General features: G+C 64.0%; 3 protein-coding genes across 3 annotated transcripts; 1 reads left to right on the top strand and 2 right to left on the bottom strand.

Moving 5' to 3' along the window:
• Positions 1–387: 387 nt before the first annotated feature.
• ALKBH4 (alkB homolog 4, lysine demethylase) lies at positions 388–6,595 on the bottom strand. The gene is made up of 3 exons (XM_082713011.1): positions 6,435–6,595; positions 3,834–4,031; positions 388–1,338 (listed from the first exon to the last, which is right to left on the bottom strand). The coding sequence occupies exons 1-3, from the start codon at positions 6,555–6,557 to the stop codon at positions 751–753; spliced, it is 909 nt and encodes a 302-aa protein (XP_082569137.1). The 5' UTR covers positions 6,558–6,595; the 3' UTR covers positions 388–750.
• Positions 6,596–6,668: 73 nt separating this feature from the next.
• LRWD1 (leucine rich repeats and WD repeat domain containing 1) lies at positions 6,669–13,123 on the top strand. The gene is made up of 15 exons (XM_082713000.1): positions 6,669–6,864; positions 7,385–7,619; positions 7,722–7,838; positions 8,321–8,461; positions 8,890–8,994; positions 9,250–9,372; positions 9,452–9,566; positions 9,793–9,902; positions 10,070–10,277; positions 10,729–10,801; positions 10,885–11,025; positions 12,182–12,273; positions 12,417–12,572; positions 12,655–12,767; positions 12,852–13,123. The coding sequence occupies exons 1-15, from the start codon at positions 6,785–6,787 to the stop codon at positions 12,990–12,992; spliced, it is 1,950 nt and encodes a 649-aa protein (XP_082569126.1). The 5' UTR covers positions 6,669–6,784; the 3' UTR covers positions 12,993–13,123.
• POLR2J (RNA polymerase II subunit J) lies at positions 13,081–16,805 on the bottom strand. Its single transcript, XM_082713012.1, has 4 exons — positions 16,660–16,805; positions 15,436–15,525; positions 14,076–14,250; positions 13,081–13,565 (listed from the first exon to the last, which is right to left on the bottom strand). The coding sequence occupies exons 1-4, from the start codon at positions 16,710–16,712 to the stop codon at positions 13,530–13,532; spliced, it is 354 nt and encodes a 117-aa protein (XP_082569138.1). The 5' UTR covers positions 16,713–16,805; the 3' UTR covers positions 13,081–13,529.
• Between the last annotated feature and the right edge of the window lie 909 nt (positions 16,806–17,714).

The following is a 17,714-nucleotide window of genomic DNA, read 5'->3' on the forward strand; positions in this document are numbered from 1 at the left end:
CAGAAGGTTCTAGGATGACTGAAGACCAGCGCGGACCATGAACCTTTCTGGGCTCTGACAGGGCCCTGGTCCCAAAGTCTGGCACCGAGCCTGTGGCTGGCGAGCGTATCTGGTCTTAGGAGCAGCAGAAGAGGGCAGGCCGCCCTCCACGTGAGTACCCCGCATGGCACCAGTGTCCCCCTACTTTTTCACAGCATGAGGCAGGGGAGGAAGGTGGGACCCGACTCTCTGGAGATATCTCTGCCTCATGGCCCCCAACACCTCCGGGGGATCAAGCGTGACAGAGCCTGACGCAGAGGCGGTCACCAGCTCTGAAGGCTGAAATAGTAACTTTAGGTCTGTCGATTCTGCTCTCCGACTCGCTCCCCAAATGAAAGGACCGGAGAATGGGGTTATCAGGGAACTTCATTGAGAGAGGGATCAAGGAGAAAGCGTTTTTAGGTGGTACTAACAAGTTTAAGTTCAAATGACCCCACTGCCCTCCAACGGTGACAAGCCAGCCACACAGGCGGCCACGGGGTAGGTCAGACAGGACTGACCCAAGGCCCGGTGCCATCCCGTCCGGCTCCCAGGCAGGGCCCACATTGTCGTCGCGTCAGGATGCTGCGCCGTCTTCTCTTCAAAGCTACTAAGCTGGGGAGGAAGCGCCCCCGTGCCGGGCGTCCCGGCCTGAAATCCTGGCAGACAGTCAAGCCCAGAGCCGGCGCCCTGGCCAGGCCCGGCCCCAGCTCCCGGCCCCAGCTCGGCGGCTCACAGAGGTCTCCCCTGGAAGGACAGGGAGATCTGCAGGAGCTCCTGCCCCAGCTCCTGCTGCCGCCCGCCGGGCCGGAACTCGGCCGACAGCTCCCTGAAGGTGGCGCAGACGCGGCGGGCCTCGATGTGTCTGCGGTGGATGGCGTGCTTCCACTGGTGCCGCGCGGCGCCCGAGAGCACGAGCAGCGAGCGGCGGGGTAAGGGGACGGCCACCTCCACCTCCTGGCACAGGACGGACCTGCTGGGGGCCATCACCCCTTCCACCAGGGCCTCCGGGAAGCCAGAAGGGGCCAGACAGAGCAGCAGGCTGCCGGGCGCCTCCCGGGACATGGACAGCACAGTCGGGGACAGGAGGTTGAGGCTCACCAGCCGCTCCCCCCACAGCCAGACGTCATCCAGGTGCGGGTCGATGGCTGAGCCCCGCTCCGGGCAGTAGTCCAGGTTACACTGCTCCACGGGCCGGAAGTCCTCCAGGATGGGGTACAGGCCCATCCTCCGCACCACGTCCCGGCTGAAGCTGGGGAGGCCGCTGAAGCCCGCAGTCTTGAGCTTCTGTTTCCGGAAGTTGACTTTGGGGCCATAGTCCTGAAGGGTGAGGACAGAGAGGAAGTGGAGAAGTGCCTGAGTTTACAGGAATGGCTTTCACGGGCCAGGTCTGAAGATCTGACCGCGGAGACCAAGAGAAGCAAAAATGCCTGGCTCTGGACCAGGATGTGCTCCCAGCGGGGGCGGCCGGCCCCAGCGGTAGATACTTTGGGAAGAAAAAAGGAGGGAAGGGGGTGTGAGGTGCCGGGGCAGGGGCCGCGCGCAGGCAGAGAGGGACACAGAGGACCTGCGCGCAGGCAGCGTGTTCTGAGCCGCGAGGCCGACGCAAGACGCAGGAGGCGCGAGGGAGCGTCAGCCCCAGGCGGCCTCATCACATGGTCAGAGCTGGGGATCCCGGGGGTTCAGAACCGAGACAGAGAAGTTCCGCTTCCAGCTACACACCCAGGGCTGGAAACACGGCCATGCAGACACTTGCCGATGGGTGTTCACGGCGACACTGGGACACAACAGCCAAAGGGCCGGCACAGGCCGGTGTCCGTGATGGGACAAATGGATGAAGGCGTGGGGGCAGGTCCGCACAAGAGGGCCATCTGGCCACAAACGCCAAGCGACACTGTCGGGGGGAGAAGCTGACACGGAGGGCCATGTGTTCTATAATCCTGCTTACGTTGAGATGTCCGGCACAGGCAAAGCCAGACAGAAAGATCAGTGGTTGGCAGGGGACGGGGAACAGGGAGCGACTGCTCCTGGGTACAGATGTCCTTTGCGGGTGACGGGCAGGCACTGGAGAAGGCTGCACATTCTGAACAGAGCGAACTGTACATGTTAAATGAGCGGATTTTATGGTCTGTGGATTCTGTCTTTTAAAAAAAGCAATCGTTAGGGAGGAGGCTTCCAGAACACCCTCAGACTTGAGGCCCAAGGGATTGAGCATTTATCCACTGACTCCTGCCCCTCGGGCACCCCCCCCAACCCAGTGGCGAGTGGGGGTATCCGGTGCAAATGTCTTTCTCCTTCCAGCTTCAGTGTGTCAGCGTGGCTGGGCGCCCCCGGCAGCGGCAGGCGGAGGAGGAGGCTCGGGTACAGCGCACACAGAGGTGTGACCTAGAGCGTCTCCGGAGCACAGAGGCGGCTTACAGGGACCCCACAGAGCAGCGAGGGGAGCGGAGGTTGGGGTGGGAACCTGGGGGGTTTGTAGCGGAGCAGCGGGTCCATCTGAGGAAGGGGGTCGGGGCCCCGGGAAGCTCCAGAAGGAATCCCAGCGGCAGAACTGGGTGGGGGCAGTGGGGGCAGTGGGGGTGCGGAGTGCCGTGTTCTCGGATTCCGGGCATGTTCTGAAGGAAGCAAGTGGACAGGGAAGACCAGGCCGAGGGAGAGAAATCTGGAGAGCCGCACGGTTTCCGGCGCGAGCAGATGGAAGGGGGAATTTGCCGCGCTGTGGACACTGCGGGGGCGCCGGGATGGGCCAAGACTCAGCGAGGGTCTGACGAACACGGGAAGCCGGCTGGAGACACAAACGTGGGAGTCGCCAACACACGCACGGTGTCAGAGCTGTGACTCACGGAGACCGGCCAGGGAGCTCCGGCAACGGAGAGGCCCCAGCGCTGGGCCCGAAGACTGGCCGCTGGGTGGGGGCGCGGAGGCCGGGACCCAGGACGGAGGTGACGAGGGCGTGACGCGGGAGCAGGAGGAGACCCAGTGAAGACAGAATAGACGACACTACGGAGAGGTTAGCTGCAGAGCTGGGAGGGGGAGCTTACAGGTGGTCTGGGGGAGAAGATCCAGCTGAGGTAAGAATGACGTCGAGGACAGAGGGGAGCAGGGTCGGACAGCACCTCGGAGTTCGAAGGGGGCTTGGAGAGAAGTCTGGCTCCGAGGTTGAGAAGGGCACGGCCCGCGCGGCTTTCTCGGGGTGGGGGGTGAAGGGGGAAGGTCCAGAAGGTCCAGTCTCCCCAGGGGAGACGGATGTGACCGCCGGAGCAGAGCAGCTGGGCGTGAGGCCAGCAGCCAGAGGAGTTGGACTTGCCCGGGGCTGGAGTTCAGCGGAAGGAGCAGGACAGTGGGGGGCGCCAGGGCACAGGAGCCCCAGAGGAAGTGGTTGATGATGGACAGGCCTGAAGTCACTGAGAGGGAGGGAGGGAGAGCAGGCAGAGTACTGCCGGGAAGAGGCCAGGACCTGGGGGTCGGATGGGGAACGGCTTGAGTGGGAAGGTGAGCTGCGGCCTCTAAAAACCCTGAGAGCAGAGCATCAGTCTGCCCTACGGCCCTGCCGCACCGCAGCCGGTGAGTCTGGTGGGAAGCGGAGAAGGCCAGGCCTGCCTGTGCCCCTTCCTCCAACACACGCCACACACCGCTCCCCTGGCCGCCCAAGCCCCAGGGTCAGGGGCGCGCACCCCCTAATGGCCCTGGGGTGCTGTGGCTGCAGAGAGAGGCACTGGAGGGATGTGAGCCAAGGGGTGTGGGGCGAGGAGTCGGGAGCAGGACGACTCCTCCCTGACCAGCCAGCCCGGTCCTCCCCGCCTCCCGGGGCCTACCTGCTTCCTCCGTCCAGACTGGGAGGGCTTCCAGGGCTCCCGGTCCATCAGCTGCACCATCTCGGCTTCCTCCTCCCGGGTCACAAAATCCTCTATCAGCGTCACTCCGGGGAAGGGGAAGGCCCAGCCTTCAAAGTCAGACTCCTCGGCCCCCACGGCCCAGCCAGTGTCAGAGTAGTAAATGAAACGGTGCGTTTTCTGCAAAAGAAAGAGGAGGGACCTGGAGCCCCTGAAGCCCCACTGGAAAGCAGCTGGGGTCCGGAGGGAGGCAGAACCCCTCCCCGCCTGGGGCTGCCTCCTGGGAAGGGCCCTTTGCCTGTCCTTTCTCACTCTCCTCATCTTATGGGGAAGAGCATACACGTAACTACTGTCTGCTCTCTGTTTATTTTTTTTTTTTTATCTTTTTTAATTTATTTATTTGACAGATCACAAGTAGGCAGAGAGGCAGGCAAAGAGAGAGAGAGGAGGAAGCAGGCTCTCTGCTCTGCGCAGAACAGAGAGCCCGATGTGGGGCTCGATCCCAGGACCCTGGGATCATGACCTGAGCCGAAGGCAGAGGCTTTAACCCACTGAGCCACCCAGGTGCCCCTGTCTGCTCTCTGTTTTAAAAATGAGGTGACTCAGCCCAGCAAAGTTCAGGAATGAGCCTGAGGCTGCACAGCGGGGCGCTGCCTGGGAGTCCACACTGCTAGTGTCACTGTGGGGTGTCCTCCGGCCTCCCTGGCCATGGCGGGGACTGAAGGAGAGGAACCCAAGGCTGTCCAGAGGGCGAGCATACTGGGCAGCCAGAGGGGAGATGCTGTCCCCACGGTGGGGGTGACTCTCGGCTCCGCCCCCCTCTGCGGCTGCAGAGGCACTGCCTGAACTTTCCTTCAAAAGAGAGAACTTGCCAGCCATCCTCGAGGACTGCCCAGCGCACAACCTCCTGCCACCTCAAGTTTGGGGCAAAGGCCACCCTGGTCCCAGGCAGCCCCCAGCCAATGACTCAGCACAGGTCTGGCTCTTTCTACCCGACTCGGGACTCCTCTCTCCATCAGTCTGCTCAGGGGCTCCCAGCTGGACTGGCCATGACTTTGTCCCAGCTGCATGGCAGTCTGAGGTCCGCCCTGTCCAGTTAATCCTCCTTTTCCCCAAACCCCTTACATTTCATGGCTCCTGCTGCCCACCCCGGCTGGGGACCATCGCGTCCTCCGTCTTCTGGCACCTCACACGGAACACATTAAAATCGGGGATCGCCCTGTACCTTCTGCTCATCTCACAGCCAGCAAGTCGGGCTACCCCCACACCCGCGGGCACGGGCTAAGTTCAGACTCTCGGCACTTCTCAGGCTTTCCTTGTAGCCAAAATATACAGGACATAAAACTGTCATCGTCACCATCTTTAAGTGTACAGGTAAGCGTTCAATCCGGTCACGCTGTCCTGCACCCATCCCCACCTCTCTAAAACTCTGGACTCAAAACAACGCTTCGCTCTTTTCCGCAAGCCCCAGGGACCCACCATGCTACTTGCTGACTCTATGAATGTGATTCCTCTCCAGGATTCCCGGAAGCGGAATCCTGCAATATTTAATCCTCTCGTGAGGGACCTTTCACTCAGCATAACGACCTCAGGATCCGTTCATGTCACAGCAGGTGTCAAACGCCCTTCAAGGCACATAACATTCCATGGGGCACAGGCCACGTTTGTTTACCCGCCCAGCCACTGCCGGACACTTTCACTGCTTCCATGTCGTAGCTACTGGGAACCACGCTAGGAACCGTGCTAGGAACGGGGGTGTACAGGTCTCTCTTCAAGGGTCTGCTTGCGAGTCTACCCAGAACTGCTGGATCACATGGTAATTCTACTTTTCGTTTGCTGAGACATCACCAGATCACTTTCCACAGGACCTTCCAAGCTTTCACCGGGGATGCTGTGGGAGTTTCTGCACTGGCTTCCGAGATCCCATCCCTTCCCATCTGCCTCCCCACGTCCTGGGACCTTTCCAAAACTCACCCCTAACTTCCTCTAAAACCCTGAGCGGCAATCCGGGGCCCTCAGAACAAGTCCAGCCTACCCAGCCACCACACACGGAGCCCTCTGGGTCAGGGCGGCCGGCCCCTGAAGCGTCACGCTCCTTCCAAGCCCGGGACCTGCCCCAGGCCTGTACCCAAGCAGTCCCCCAGCGGGAACGCCCTTACCGTCCCCCACCCCTGGCCCGACAAAGCCTCTGGATCCTTTTTCCTTAATTAATTGGAATGAATTTCCTCCTTGACCACTTCCGCTCAACGGTGTCTAGGGCACTTTGCCCTGCCTGGTCTTTTTCCTGGTCGTCTCCCCACTCCGTGAAGCTCGCAGCCCCGGACGCAGGGGAGGGGGCGCGGGGGAGGGGGGCGCTACGTGGAGGTTTGCTGTCACACTCTCCCCAGGACTCAAAGGGGAGTTGTGGTCGGATGGCACCCACTCCAAGCCCACCCCTCAAAGCGCTCATCTCATCCTGCAATGCCCCCACAGCGAGGGCCCTTGACAGGGGTTGATCCGGGGCCCGTCTTCGAAGCCAGTCTGGGCCTCAGTTTCCCCGTATGAAGAAGGGAGTTGTGGCACGGCCCCTCCCCCAGCCCTCACCTGCGGGGGGTGCTGCCAGGGCGGGTCACCTCCGTGCTGCCGCTCGCAGATCAGACAGGTCCGGATGCCCTTGCAGCCGCATTCCCGGAGGACCTCTGGGGAAGCCACCGCCGCAGCCGCCATCGTCGCGTCTTGGCGACCAGGGCGCAGGCGCGGGGCCGCGGGGGCCGCTGGGAGTTGTAGTCTGCCCGCGGGACAGGAGGTCCGCGGGACCGCTTCCTTCCGGTCGTCGCGCGGCACCGCCTCCAGAGTTCCGCCGGGGGCGGACGTTAGCGTCTGTCTCCAGGAGGCACGGACTCGGCCGGACGCCGGTACCGCTAACCGGCCAGCGCGGGCCGTGCCTCGTCGCCATGGGCCCTCTGTCGGCGCGGCTGCTCATGCAGCGAGGGCGTCCCAAGAGCGACCGACTGGGGAAGATACGGAGCCTGGAGTAAGAGGCGGGACGGGGGGCCACGGGGGTCCGCGGGGTCGCGGCCACACAACCCGCCCGCCACCCGGGCCTGGGTCGCCGGCCGGTCGGGAAGTAGGGCTGGGGCCCTTGCCCACTCCCTGCCCGGCCCCGTTATCGCCCTGTCGGTTAGGCGGAGTCTCCGACACTCGGGCCGAACGCTGGGCTCCGGTGAAGAGACGGGCGGGCTGGGCCCCGAGTGGCCTCTCCCTGGAAGGGCTCCCGGCTGTGGGGGAGACAGCCCTGCGGCAAGGGTGTAGAGCAGCCTGTTGAGCTAGTTCTTGAGGCCCTGGGCAGCACGGAGGAGCCCCCTTAGAGGATCGGGGAAAGCGTTGGGTGGGGGGCAGCTGTAGACCCTTGTGAAGTGGTTACTGGATTTTAACAAGGCGCGGCTGTGCGCGCCAGAGGACCTCTGCCGTTCAAGCCTTCGCAGGCGCCCAGGACTGCCCCGGGTGTGAGGCCTGCCCAGCCCCCTGAGCCCTCCCTGTCTGCCCCCACCCAGCTTGTCGGGGCTGAAGCTGCTCTCGGAACACTTGGACCCCAAGCTCCTGAGCCGCCTGACGCAGCTCCAAGAGCTGGACCTCTCCAACAACCAGCTGGAGACGCTGCCCGCCAACCTGGGCCTGTCGCACCTGCGCGTCCTCCGCTGCGCCAACAACCAGCTGGGGGACGTCACTGCCTTGTGCCAGTTCCCAGAGCTCGAGGAGCTCAGCCTGGAGGGCAACCCCTTCCTGACTGTAAGTGGGGGCCCCCCACCTGCCCCAGAGCCAGGGCCCGCACTCCAGCGGGGCTGAGCCACAGCTTGGGGGGACACTGAGCCGCTCTCCCTCATCCCCCAGGTCAGTGACAACCTGAAAGTCTCCTTTCTCCTGCCCAAGCTCCGTAAGGTCAATGGCAAGGATGCTTCGTCCACTTCCTCTCAAGTGGAGAACCTAAACCGGGAGCTGACCAGCCGGGTAAGGGGACGGACCCACGTCTCTGGAGCAGGCCGGGGGGCCTTGAGGAGCGAGCGACAGAATGGACATTTGGAGGACCCTGAGGGGGCGTTCCGGGGGCTCTCTGCCCTGACACTGAGCGGCGTCTGTCCCTTCGCCTGACCGTGTTGCTTTGAGCCTGGCTGTGGTGCTTGGCCTCTTTCAAGGAAGGTCCTGCTCTCCGGGTGTGCAGGCAGGGCCCAGCCAGGGACCAGAAACTGTACCGGGCTGCCGCCGCCGCCAGCGCCTCCTCCTCCTCCTCCTTGGGGCTGCTACGCGTGTGTCTGTGCACGCGCATTCTGTGTAGGTTTGTGCACACTGCCGCTAAGGCTGTAGTTCAGGGAGACTTCCAGGAGGCGTTGAAGCGGAGACACCTGTGCCCGTGAGATGGGAGGCAGGGGCGCCACGGAGGGTCCAGGAGGTCTGGGGTGGACTGGGGTTGAGTCTGGTCCCTCTTGTTCCAGGTCACAGCTCACTGGGAGAAGTTCAAGGCTGCACTGAGCCCAGGCGAGGAGGCAGAGAAGGCCCAGGCTGACTTTGTGAAGTCTGCTGTCAGGGACATCCGTTATGGGCCTGAGTCCCTCAGCGAGTTCACCCAGTGGCGGGTATGAGCGCTCCTGCCGTGCTCAGAATCTGTTTCCCCAGCTCCTCGATTGGCTCCAGCTGCCCTAGAGGCTTCTGGCCATAAGGGGTAGTAGAGAGTGGGGTGGGTCAGGGAAGGGAGACTTATTGGTTGGAAAGGCCCTTTCCCGGGCGCCTGGGTGGCTCAGTGGGTTAAAGCCTCTGCCTTCGGCTTAGGTCACAATCCCAGGGTCCTGGGATCGAGTCCCGCATTGGGCTGTCTGCTCAGCAGGGAGCCTGTTTCCCTTCCTCTCTCTCTGCCTACTTGTGATCTCTGTCTGTCAAAAAAAAGAAAAAAGAAAGGTCTTTTCCCACCTCGGGAAGCAAAAGTTCCCTCTGCCCCAGCATTTGGGAGAGGGGCCTGGGTCCCCTAGGACTGTATCTAATTCCTCAATGTCCTCACCCCATGTAGGTGCGGATGATCTCTGAGGAGCTGGTGGCCTCTGGTGGGGCCCAGGTGCGTGAGGCAGACATCCCGGAGAGGCCTCCGAAAGCCCCAGCTGCCCAGAAACCCAGGGTAAGTGTGGTACCTTGCAACTCCCAAGGACTGCCTAGGGAGACTGTAGGGAAAGGGGATGGGGCGGAGGGTCCTGGAAAGAAGCCCAGGAGACGGCCCCTGATGCCTGAGCTCGTTCACACTAACCCTGGGCCAGCCCTTGCTTTCTGCCCCCGTGAGAGGGTGCAGGCCAGCCTGTGATGCCGAGGAAGGAAGCGCCAGGCAGATGGGCCCGTGGCCCCCAGGCCCTCAGCCCAGCCCCGACCCCCTCCACAGGCCAGGCCGGTGGCCGTGAAACGGCCGGACGACGTCTCACTCAGCCCGTCTCCCAACAAGCGGGTGTGTACCTCCTCTTCGGTCTGCGTGGAGGGCAGCGCCCCGGGCTCTGATGACAGCCGGGTAAGCCAGCCGGGGGGCAGGGAGCAGCCGGCAGGGAGCACAGGCTGGGGCAGCTGTGACGCCCCCTCTGCCCCCACAGCCTGCGCTGGACCTGGAGCCCCTGCACTTCCTGCAGTGTCACAGCAAGAACAACAGCCCTCGGGACCTGGAGACCCAGCTCTGGGCCTGCGCCTTTGAGCCGGCCTGGGAGGAGGGTACAGCCACGGCGGGCAGGCAGGGCCAGGGCGAGCACCCCAGGGAACCGGCAGGACCGGCTGTCTAGACGGGGGGCCCAGGGACGCTATCTGGAGGGGGCCGCCTCGGTGGATGGGGGTCCTGGGAGAGAGACAGCCCCTGGAGCACCGTCAGGGCCAGGAAGGACAGGCTGCAGGGGCGGACGTCGCAGACGATGTGTTTACTGAGGCTGACCCCTCAAAACAGGGCACGCGGGGGCCCCCTCCCAGACGGTGGCCACGTGCGGCGGGGAGGCCGTGTGTGTGATAGACTGCCAGACGGGCATCGTGCTGCACAAGTACAAGGCCCCTGGCGAGGTGAGGGCCCGGGGCTGCTCCCGTGCGGCGAGGGGGCAGGGAGGGGGCGGCAGATGACTTGGTCCTGCTGGTTCTCGCTTCCACCGGCCGGAGCTCGCTGGCAGGTGCAGCTCTGCCCCTTAGTGACCCCACTCTCCCCTCCCCCCCGGCCCCCCATCCCCACCCAGGAGTTCTTCTCGGTGGCCTGGACAGCCCTGACCGTGGTGACACAGGCCGGTCACAAGAAGCGCTGGAGCGTGCTGGCGGCCGCGGGCCTGCGGGGCCTGGTCCGGCTGCTGCACGTGCGGGCTGGCTTCTGCTGCGGGGTCATCCGGGCCCACAAGAAGGCCATCGCCACCCTCTGCTTCAGCCCCACCCACGAGACCCACCTCTTCAGTAAGACCCTCTCCCACGTCCCTGAGGGGGCCCCAGCACCCTGTCCTGCAGTCCGGGTCGGGAGGGAGTGTGCGTGGCTTGTGAGCGTCACCACGGCCACTGGGGTCAGCTCCGGCCAGGCCAGACGCAGTGTGGCTCGGTGGACGACTGACCGGGCTTTAGCTCCTGCCTTCTCCCCTTGACCCGCTCTGTGGCCTGGAAGCCGGGTGGCTGGGCCACCCTGTGACCTGGGTGCTAAGTGTGCCAAGCCCAAGAAGGGATGTGTGGGCCTGGCACGGGCCGTGGTTGTACAGAGGTAGAGACTGGTGGCCCTCAAGTCTTCCGCCTCCCAGCTGTGGCCCTGCACACCTCGGCGGGGGCGGGTGGCCTTGCGACCACGGTCTCATCCTGGGACGGAGCCTGCTGGAGCGAACGGGTCTCCTCAGAGCCTCCTCTCTCCTCCACCACTCAGCGGCCTCCTATGACAAGCGGATCATCCTCTGGGACCTCGGGGTGCCCAACCACGACTACGAATTCCAGGCCAGGTGAGGCTGGGGGCTGGGCAGGGGGCGGCCAGGGCGGCCAGACGTCCGGGTCCGAGGCCTCACCACCTCCTCCCCGCCGGCAGCCAGCTGCTCACCCTGGATGCTACGTCCATCCCTCTGCGCCTCTGCCCCGTGGCCTCCTGCCCAGATGCCTACCTGCTGGCCGGCTGCGAGGGCGGCTGCTGCTGCTGGGACGTGCGGCTGGACCGGCCCCAGAAGAGGAGGTGAGGCTGAGCCAGGGAGGCCTTGAATGCCAGCCTCCGAGCTGTCCAGATGCCTGACCTCCAGCACATCCGCCCCGGGGGTGGGACTCAAGCCCCGCCCCATCCCGAGCCGCCAGGGGCGGCTGCTTTCAGGGGCCTCTTCATGGGGCTGGCCTGTCCCCACCTCCCCTAGCCTCTCAAGGAAAGGTCCGTGGCCCGTTCCTCACTGCTGCTTGGCTGTGGGACCGGGCCGGGGCAGCTCTCGGAGCCGTGTTCACTTCACCTTGGAGGGGCGGTCGGGGAGGGTCCGGACAGGGATGAGGCCCCGGGAAGGCTCCTCTGTACCGCCTGGAAGGCTTGGGGCCCGTGCTTAGGCTGGCCCCGTGCCCTCGTGCGGCCCACGGCCTTACAGAAGGTGGCCCGTTACTGCCCCCAAAACGTGGTGTCGGGTGTGAAGGGAGGAGAGAGGGGACGATGAGAGGGGACGGGGCGGGTGGGCCCGAGCCTGGATCCCAGCGGGGGAGCCTGCGGGCAGCAGGAGGGAAGGTGCTGGCACAGGGGCGGTCCTGCCAGGGAGGTCGGGCCCAGCCTGGAAGTGGGAGGACGCGCCACAAGATGAGGGGGCGGCTCGGGCCTGGGGACACGGGCTCCATCTGCTGGGGCAAGACTGAATCTTGTCCCCAGTGCTGTGGACAGTCTGGGAAGACCTTCAGGGGCGGGGTGACAGCAGTGAGGCAGCTGTGACGTGGGGGCAGGTAACAAAAGCGTCAGGCCCAGCGGTGGCCTTTGTCCAGCCAAGTGCCTGTGTGGGCCCTGCCACAGCTGGGAGTGAAGCCCCAGGGCTTCCCCTACTCCCTGCTCAGCGCAGTCTGAGCATGACCCGGTGGCGGTCACGCCGCAGAGGTGTCTGCTTCTCCTTGTGTTGACACGTGGCTGCAAGCACCGTGTGACCCTGCGTGTACCTCCGCTGGAGACCGTGCAGCAGCCCCTTGTTCCCCGGCCCTAAGTCCCTGCCTTTCCAGACCCTTCCTGTCCCGTGCCAGCCTGCACCCCGGCCGTGCTGGCTCCGTGGACGCGTCTCCTGGCGGAAGCGGAAGGCAGATGGGCGAGAGGGGACCGAGCGGCTTCCTGGGCCGAGTGGCTTCCAGGTGGCTCAGCAGCACCTTCTGTCCCGCAGGGTGTGTGAGGTGGAGTTCGTGTTCTCCGAGGGCTCGGAGGCGGCGGGGCGGAGAGTGGACGGGCTGGCGTTTGTGAACCAGGATGTGGTGGGTGAGTAGACCCCGCGCGGGGGACAGCCTGGCCTCCTGGGAGCCGAGACAGGCCCTGGGGCTGGGGGCTCCTGAGGGGGTCCCCCGGGCACCATGAAGTGTCTGGAGAGGGGCCCCCACCCAGCTCTGTTCCCCCCCCACCAGCCTCCAAGGGGAACGGCCTGGGCACCATCTGCCTGTGGAGCTGGAGCCAGACGTGGGGGGCCCGCGGCAAGCAGTCCTCGCTGGCGGTGGTGGTGCTGGCGCGGCTGCAGTGGTCCCCCACCAAGCTGGCCTACTTCTCGCTGAGCACCTGCCCCGGTGAGCCCCCGCACCCCGCTGCCCCGCCCCCCCTGTGGCTGTGCCCCGCCCGGCCCCACGTCTCACTCTGAGCCTCTGGCAGATGAGGGGATCGTGCTGTGTGGGGACGAGGAGGGCAACGTGTGGCTCTACGACGTCCGGCGCCTCCTGAGCCAGCAGGCGCCGCTGCCCTCCGCGCCGCAGGCCCCGACGCAGGTAGGTGCCCTGCCCAACCCCCCACCTGCTGCGGGGGCCGCTGAGCAGGAAGCTGGAGCCCCGCCCCCCTCTTTTGCCCCCCAGATCCTTAAGTGGCCCCAGCCCTGGGCCCTTGGCCAGATGGTGACCAAGACCATGGTGAACACAGTGGCAGCCAACCGCACCTGTACCTACCTCACGGCTCTGACGGACTCCAACATCGTCGCCATCTGGAAGAGACAGTAGCCAGCGCGGGGCTCCTGCCTCTAGGGAGGTGCACGAGTTCTAGGGGCCCGACTTAACTTATTCCGCTCCGGGGCAAACGACCAGACTGTTTTTATCGGGGAATATTTTTATTAAACTCTGCTGTGTAAGAAGGCTGGAGGGCTGCTTGGGGCCCCGGCTGGCGCGCTGATGCGGTGGGAGGCCGAGCCACGAGCAGAGGCTGCCTGGCTGCCGCCCCCACGCCTGGCCTGGGTTCCCGAGAGCTGGTCTAGAAGTCAGTCCCACCAGCTCCTCAGCCAGGAATCCGGGGTGCAGGGCCCGTCCACGATGGGAAACCAGTCCTTGGCCTCCGCGCGCCCCATGCACCTGCCGCCGCAGCACCCGGCCAGGCCTCCTGCTGCTCTTTATCAAGAAAGCAAAACAAACCGTGTGTAGGACATGCCGGTGGGGACGGGCTCACCAGGATGTCCCCAACGTTGGGGAAGCTGCTCTCCTCTACTGGGAGCTGAAAAAGGTTCCAGCGCAGGGTAGGAGCCGGCCCAGCAACACTTCCCGCCGCTACTCGATGCCTTCTTGCTTGTCTTTAATGGCCACCTGAGGGGAGAGGGGCGGCGTCCACTTAGCTTAAAGGACCACAGTGAGAAAGCAGCCCCGTGGCCCTGCGCGCCCCCTACCCCATCTGCCTGAAGGGCAGGGGCCACTAGTGAACATGGACAAGCCGGGGTGTCCGTCTACACCCAGGTCAGACTCTGATGCCCTCTGCGTGGACAGGTGTGACCACCCCCCTTGGCCTCCTTAACTGTGGAGCGCCACCCTGGGACAAGCTGCCCCCTACACAAACACCCCGGACACGGCCAGGCCTTACCAGAGAAGGCTCGGGGAAGCAGGCCCAAAGGGCCGCAGGAGCCCCTGGAGCAAGCACTCCGGTTCCCACCCGTGCCTGCACCCAGCAGGCCCCCAGCCTTAGCCCCCTACCCCTCCCTTCGTCCACGTCCTACGGAAGTGCCTCCCCCCACGCCCCCTAGAGCTCAGGACACTCTCCACGGGCTGTCCGGGCTGGGGGCACGAGGACAGGGCCGCTCCCCTGCACGCCCGGCCGCTCACCCGGAAGCGCTCCTCCAGCAGGGAGAGCTCGCTGATGAGGTCCGTGATGGCATTGGTGAAGGCCTCCTGCGGGCTGTAGTCCGGGGTGGTCTGCACCCGGATGATGATCTTGTGCTCCAAGGGGTGGGGGACTTTGTAGCCGGCGAACAGCACCTGCGGGTCCTTGAGCAGCTGTCTGTCGGGGGGAGTGACACAGGGTGCTGAGCCGAGCACCCGTGGGGATGACCAGGCTCTAACCAAGGCCTCTTCCCACTGGGTAGAGGCCTGGAAGCCAGTACAGCTGGGGGTGCTGACCCCAGCGGGTTCCCTGCTCTTGATTTCCCCCAAAAAATCTACCAAGTAAAACATTTCAAAAAAGATCTCATGGGGACGCAACACACACACACACGCGTGCGCACAGCATCCATGAGGATCAAGGACCCCACCCCAGGCAGCCCGAGTCTAGTAGCCAGACAAAGCCCAGGACGAGCGTCTGACAGCAAGAAGGGCAGCAGGCGGAGAAGGCTCGGCCCTGAGCAGGTGGTGAACGGAAGCTCTCCGGGCAGCACCGGCTGGCAGCTGCCGCCCACACCCCTGGGGCCCCATCTGCAAGGCTGGCAGCCTGCATCTGCATACCATGCCCTGGGCCCATGGGGTCCTCCAGAGCAGCTCGGTCAGCAGTAAGGCACCATGAGGGAGGTCCCTTGCATAGGTGGGGACACGGCTCCCAGACCAGGGGAGCTGCAAGGCCCTAGAAGGGTCTGGGGGCACCACTGGCGTGGCTCAGAGTGGGAGTCACCCAGACAGAAGACCGCCGACCCCACATGTACACCGCGGAAAGACCCGGCTTCACCCATGGTGTCTTCAGCACAGAAATGACAAGACCTTAGACCAGAACAGCGACCACATCACCAACCTCCTAGCTTGTCAGGGCTACACTGGTGTAAACACGCACCCACCAACCCACATCCGCTGTCCACTGGGGCACCCGCTAGCCGCAGAGCCTCTCCCACCTTCTCCCCTCCTCCCAATAACAGCCAATCTCTGGCACATCTGTCTGTGTGCGCCAAGTGTCCCAGAGATCATCGTCCCGAGGAGGGGTGGGTGGCAGCACGCCCGGACTGTCCCCCCTGCTCCTCAGCACAGAAACACAAGCAGGCCCGCATCTCTCTGGCTTGCCCCGGTAAATCAGACACATGGCGGTATGATGGGATCGAGGTCAGCGTCATCTCGGAGAGAATAAACTGGAATGTGGGAACTGCCAGAGCAAGCCCCCAGACCTTCCTGCAGCTCAGAGACTGCGGGAAATCTTCCAGAATGTGTGTTTTGCCTCAAAGACCCCCAATAAACGCTTTCCAAGAGCCTCTGACGTGGAACTTACGATTTAATGATGTTTCCTAGCGTGTGGTCTTCTTTGTTGATGGTGAACAAACAGGCATTGGGTACCTTGGTGTCCTTGTTAATGGTAATCCTGGGAAGAGGGCAAAGCAACAGGTGAGGACACCATCTCTTCAGCTATAAAGACCTCTCGGACTCAGAGCAGCAGAGGGGCTACACCCTGATTCTGCAAGACCCTCACCTGCTCTGGACTGCTCCTTGGCACCACTGACATTTTAGGGTCGGTAATTCTATTCTGTAGGGGGCTGCCTTGTACACCGTAGGATATGAGCAGCATTCCCTGGTCTGTACCCACGAGCAGCACCCCCTCTGTGACTATCAGAACTGTTGGCAGACGTTGAAAAAGTCCCCGGGGGAGCAAAATGGCCCCAGATGCCAACCACTGTTCTCAAGGACGACGAAGATACACCGCAGAGCCCTGCACACCAGGCTGTTAAGAAAAAGTCAGTGTTGGGGCGCCTGGGTGGCTCAGTGGGTTAAGCCTCTGCCTTCCACTCGGGTCATGATCTCAGGGTCCTGGGACCGAGCCCTGCATCGGGCTCTCTGCTCAGCGGGGAGCCTGCTTCTCCCTCTCTCTCTGCCTGCGTCCCTGCCTGCCTGTGATCTATCAAATAAAATCTTAAAAAAGAAAAAGCCAGTGTTTCAGAGGGTCTTCTTCGTCCTGAGCCCTGGCCTAAGCACTCTCAGTAAATTACCTCGTTAAGCTCCCCTCGGAGGAAATCCCGTGATTGAATACAGCAGGAAGCCTGTTTACCAGAGATGGAAAACGGGCCTCGGGCAGCTTAAGTCATTTGCCCAAAGACATGGAGACGTTAAGTGAGGGAGCAGGGCCCAGGCGGAGAGGCCAGGGGACCACATTCCCTTGCTCGCTGCAGGCAAGGAGCCCCTGAAAGCTTCTCACAGGCCAGTGAGGATCGGCCGTGAGCCGGAGAGCCAGCCCTTGGCTGCAAAGGCGGCGGTCAGGAGGCTGCCGGGCACCCTGGTTCCCATACACAGCGCCACTTCCCGTGGGCGCAGGCAGTTCCCGAGCCTCTCCGCGCCTCGGGTTCCTCCTCTGCTGCACGGGGCCACTGACCACCGGCCCGCAGCGCCGGCTCAAGTCCGCAGACACAGTAAAAGCTCCTTCCGTCTCCCCGCTGTGGGCGAGCCCGAGAAGCCCCAGGCTCCGCCCGCGACCCCCGGCCCACCCCTCGCCGGCTCCACTTACTTTTTCTCGCCCTCGAAGAGCAAGAACGACTCGAAGGCGGGAGGCGCGTTCATCCTAGCGCCGCACCAACCTCCAAAGCCGAGACAGCCGCCACCACCGCCAGCAAAGCCCTGTACCACCACCTCTTCCGGGTTAGCGACTGCTTCCGGGTGGCGGCTCCGCACGCCCCTAACGCCCTCCCCACCCGTGAAGTCCGGCTGCTTGCCCCCTAGCGGCTCGGAGGATGTACTGCAGGCGCGAGAAAAGCCCGGGGACGGAGGGGGGCGGGTGGGTCTGCGAATGGGTGAACCCGGGTTGCGTCTACGCGTTCGCGGCCCCGTAGCTGTGCTTGGGGCCCCGCTGGCAGCGCCCGGGACTGCTCTGTGCGCGGTGCGACGGCCTCTCTCCGCTCCCCGTGATCCTTCTTTGGAAATGTGCCCTTGGAACACCCAGCGCGGGGCCCTCAAGTGGAGAATGGAGCCGCAGCGCAGGGGGGCCGGCGGGGGAAGCCTCGTGGGCGTCCGGATAAACCCCCTGCCGAGGCTGCCTGCCACCAGAGGCCCCCTCCTCCCCGGCCGTGTTGTCGCCGGCTTGCCCAGTGGGCATATGGCCTGATGAGCCGCTTGTCGGGCAGTCAGCGGGTGAGGGCGGGGGCCAGGCAGGTGCACCTGGCGGGGAGAGAGGAGCTTGGAGGGCCAAGCGCAGGAGCCCGCTGGGACCGGCGGGTAGTCTGCAGACTAGTTTGTCATCAGGGCCCCGCCGCGCTCTCTGAAGGGGCTGGGTCTCCCACTAGCTGCTGGAGCCACAGCAGCTGAGGATTCGCGAAGGAAACCAGAAGCTTCCACACCACTTCCTGAGAAGAGCCATCCCCTACTTAAGCCTTGGTCCCTGGGCCAAGGAAGTGTCATTCCCCCGAGACCCACACCAGCCTTGACTCTCCAGGCCAAATGGTGGGGGGGGGGGGCTCTTTAACTGGGAAGGGACAGAAGGCACTGAAGGGCATGGTGCCCAAGGGCTGGAATCTCCACCCTCCGGGCCATCCCGGCCAAGTCTGGGCCAAGGATGCTATTAACTGG

This window comes from Mustela nivalis (genome assembly GCF_964662115.1).
Source record: "Mustela nivalis genome assembly, chromosome: 19".
Lineage (NCBI taxonomy): Eukaryota > Metazoa > Chordata > Mammalia > Carnivora > Mustelidae > Mustela > Mustela nivalis.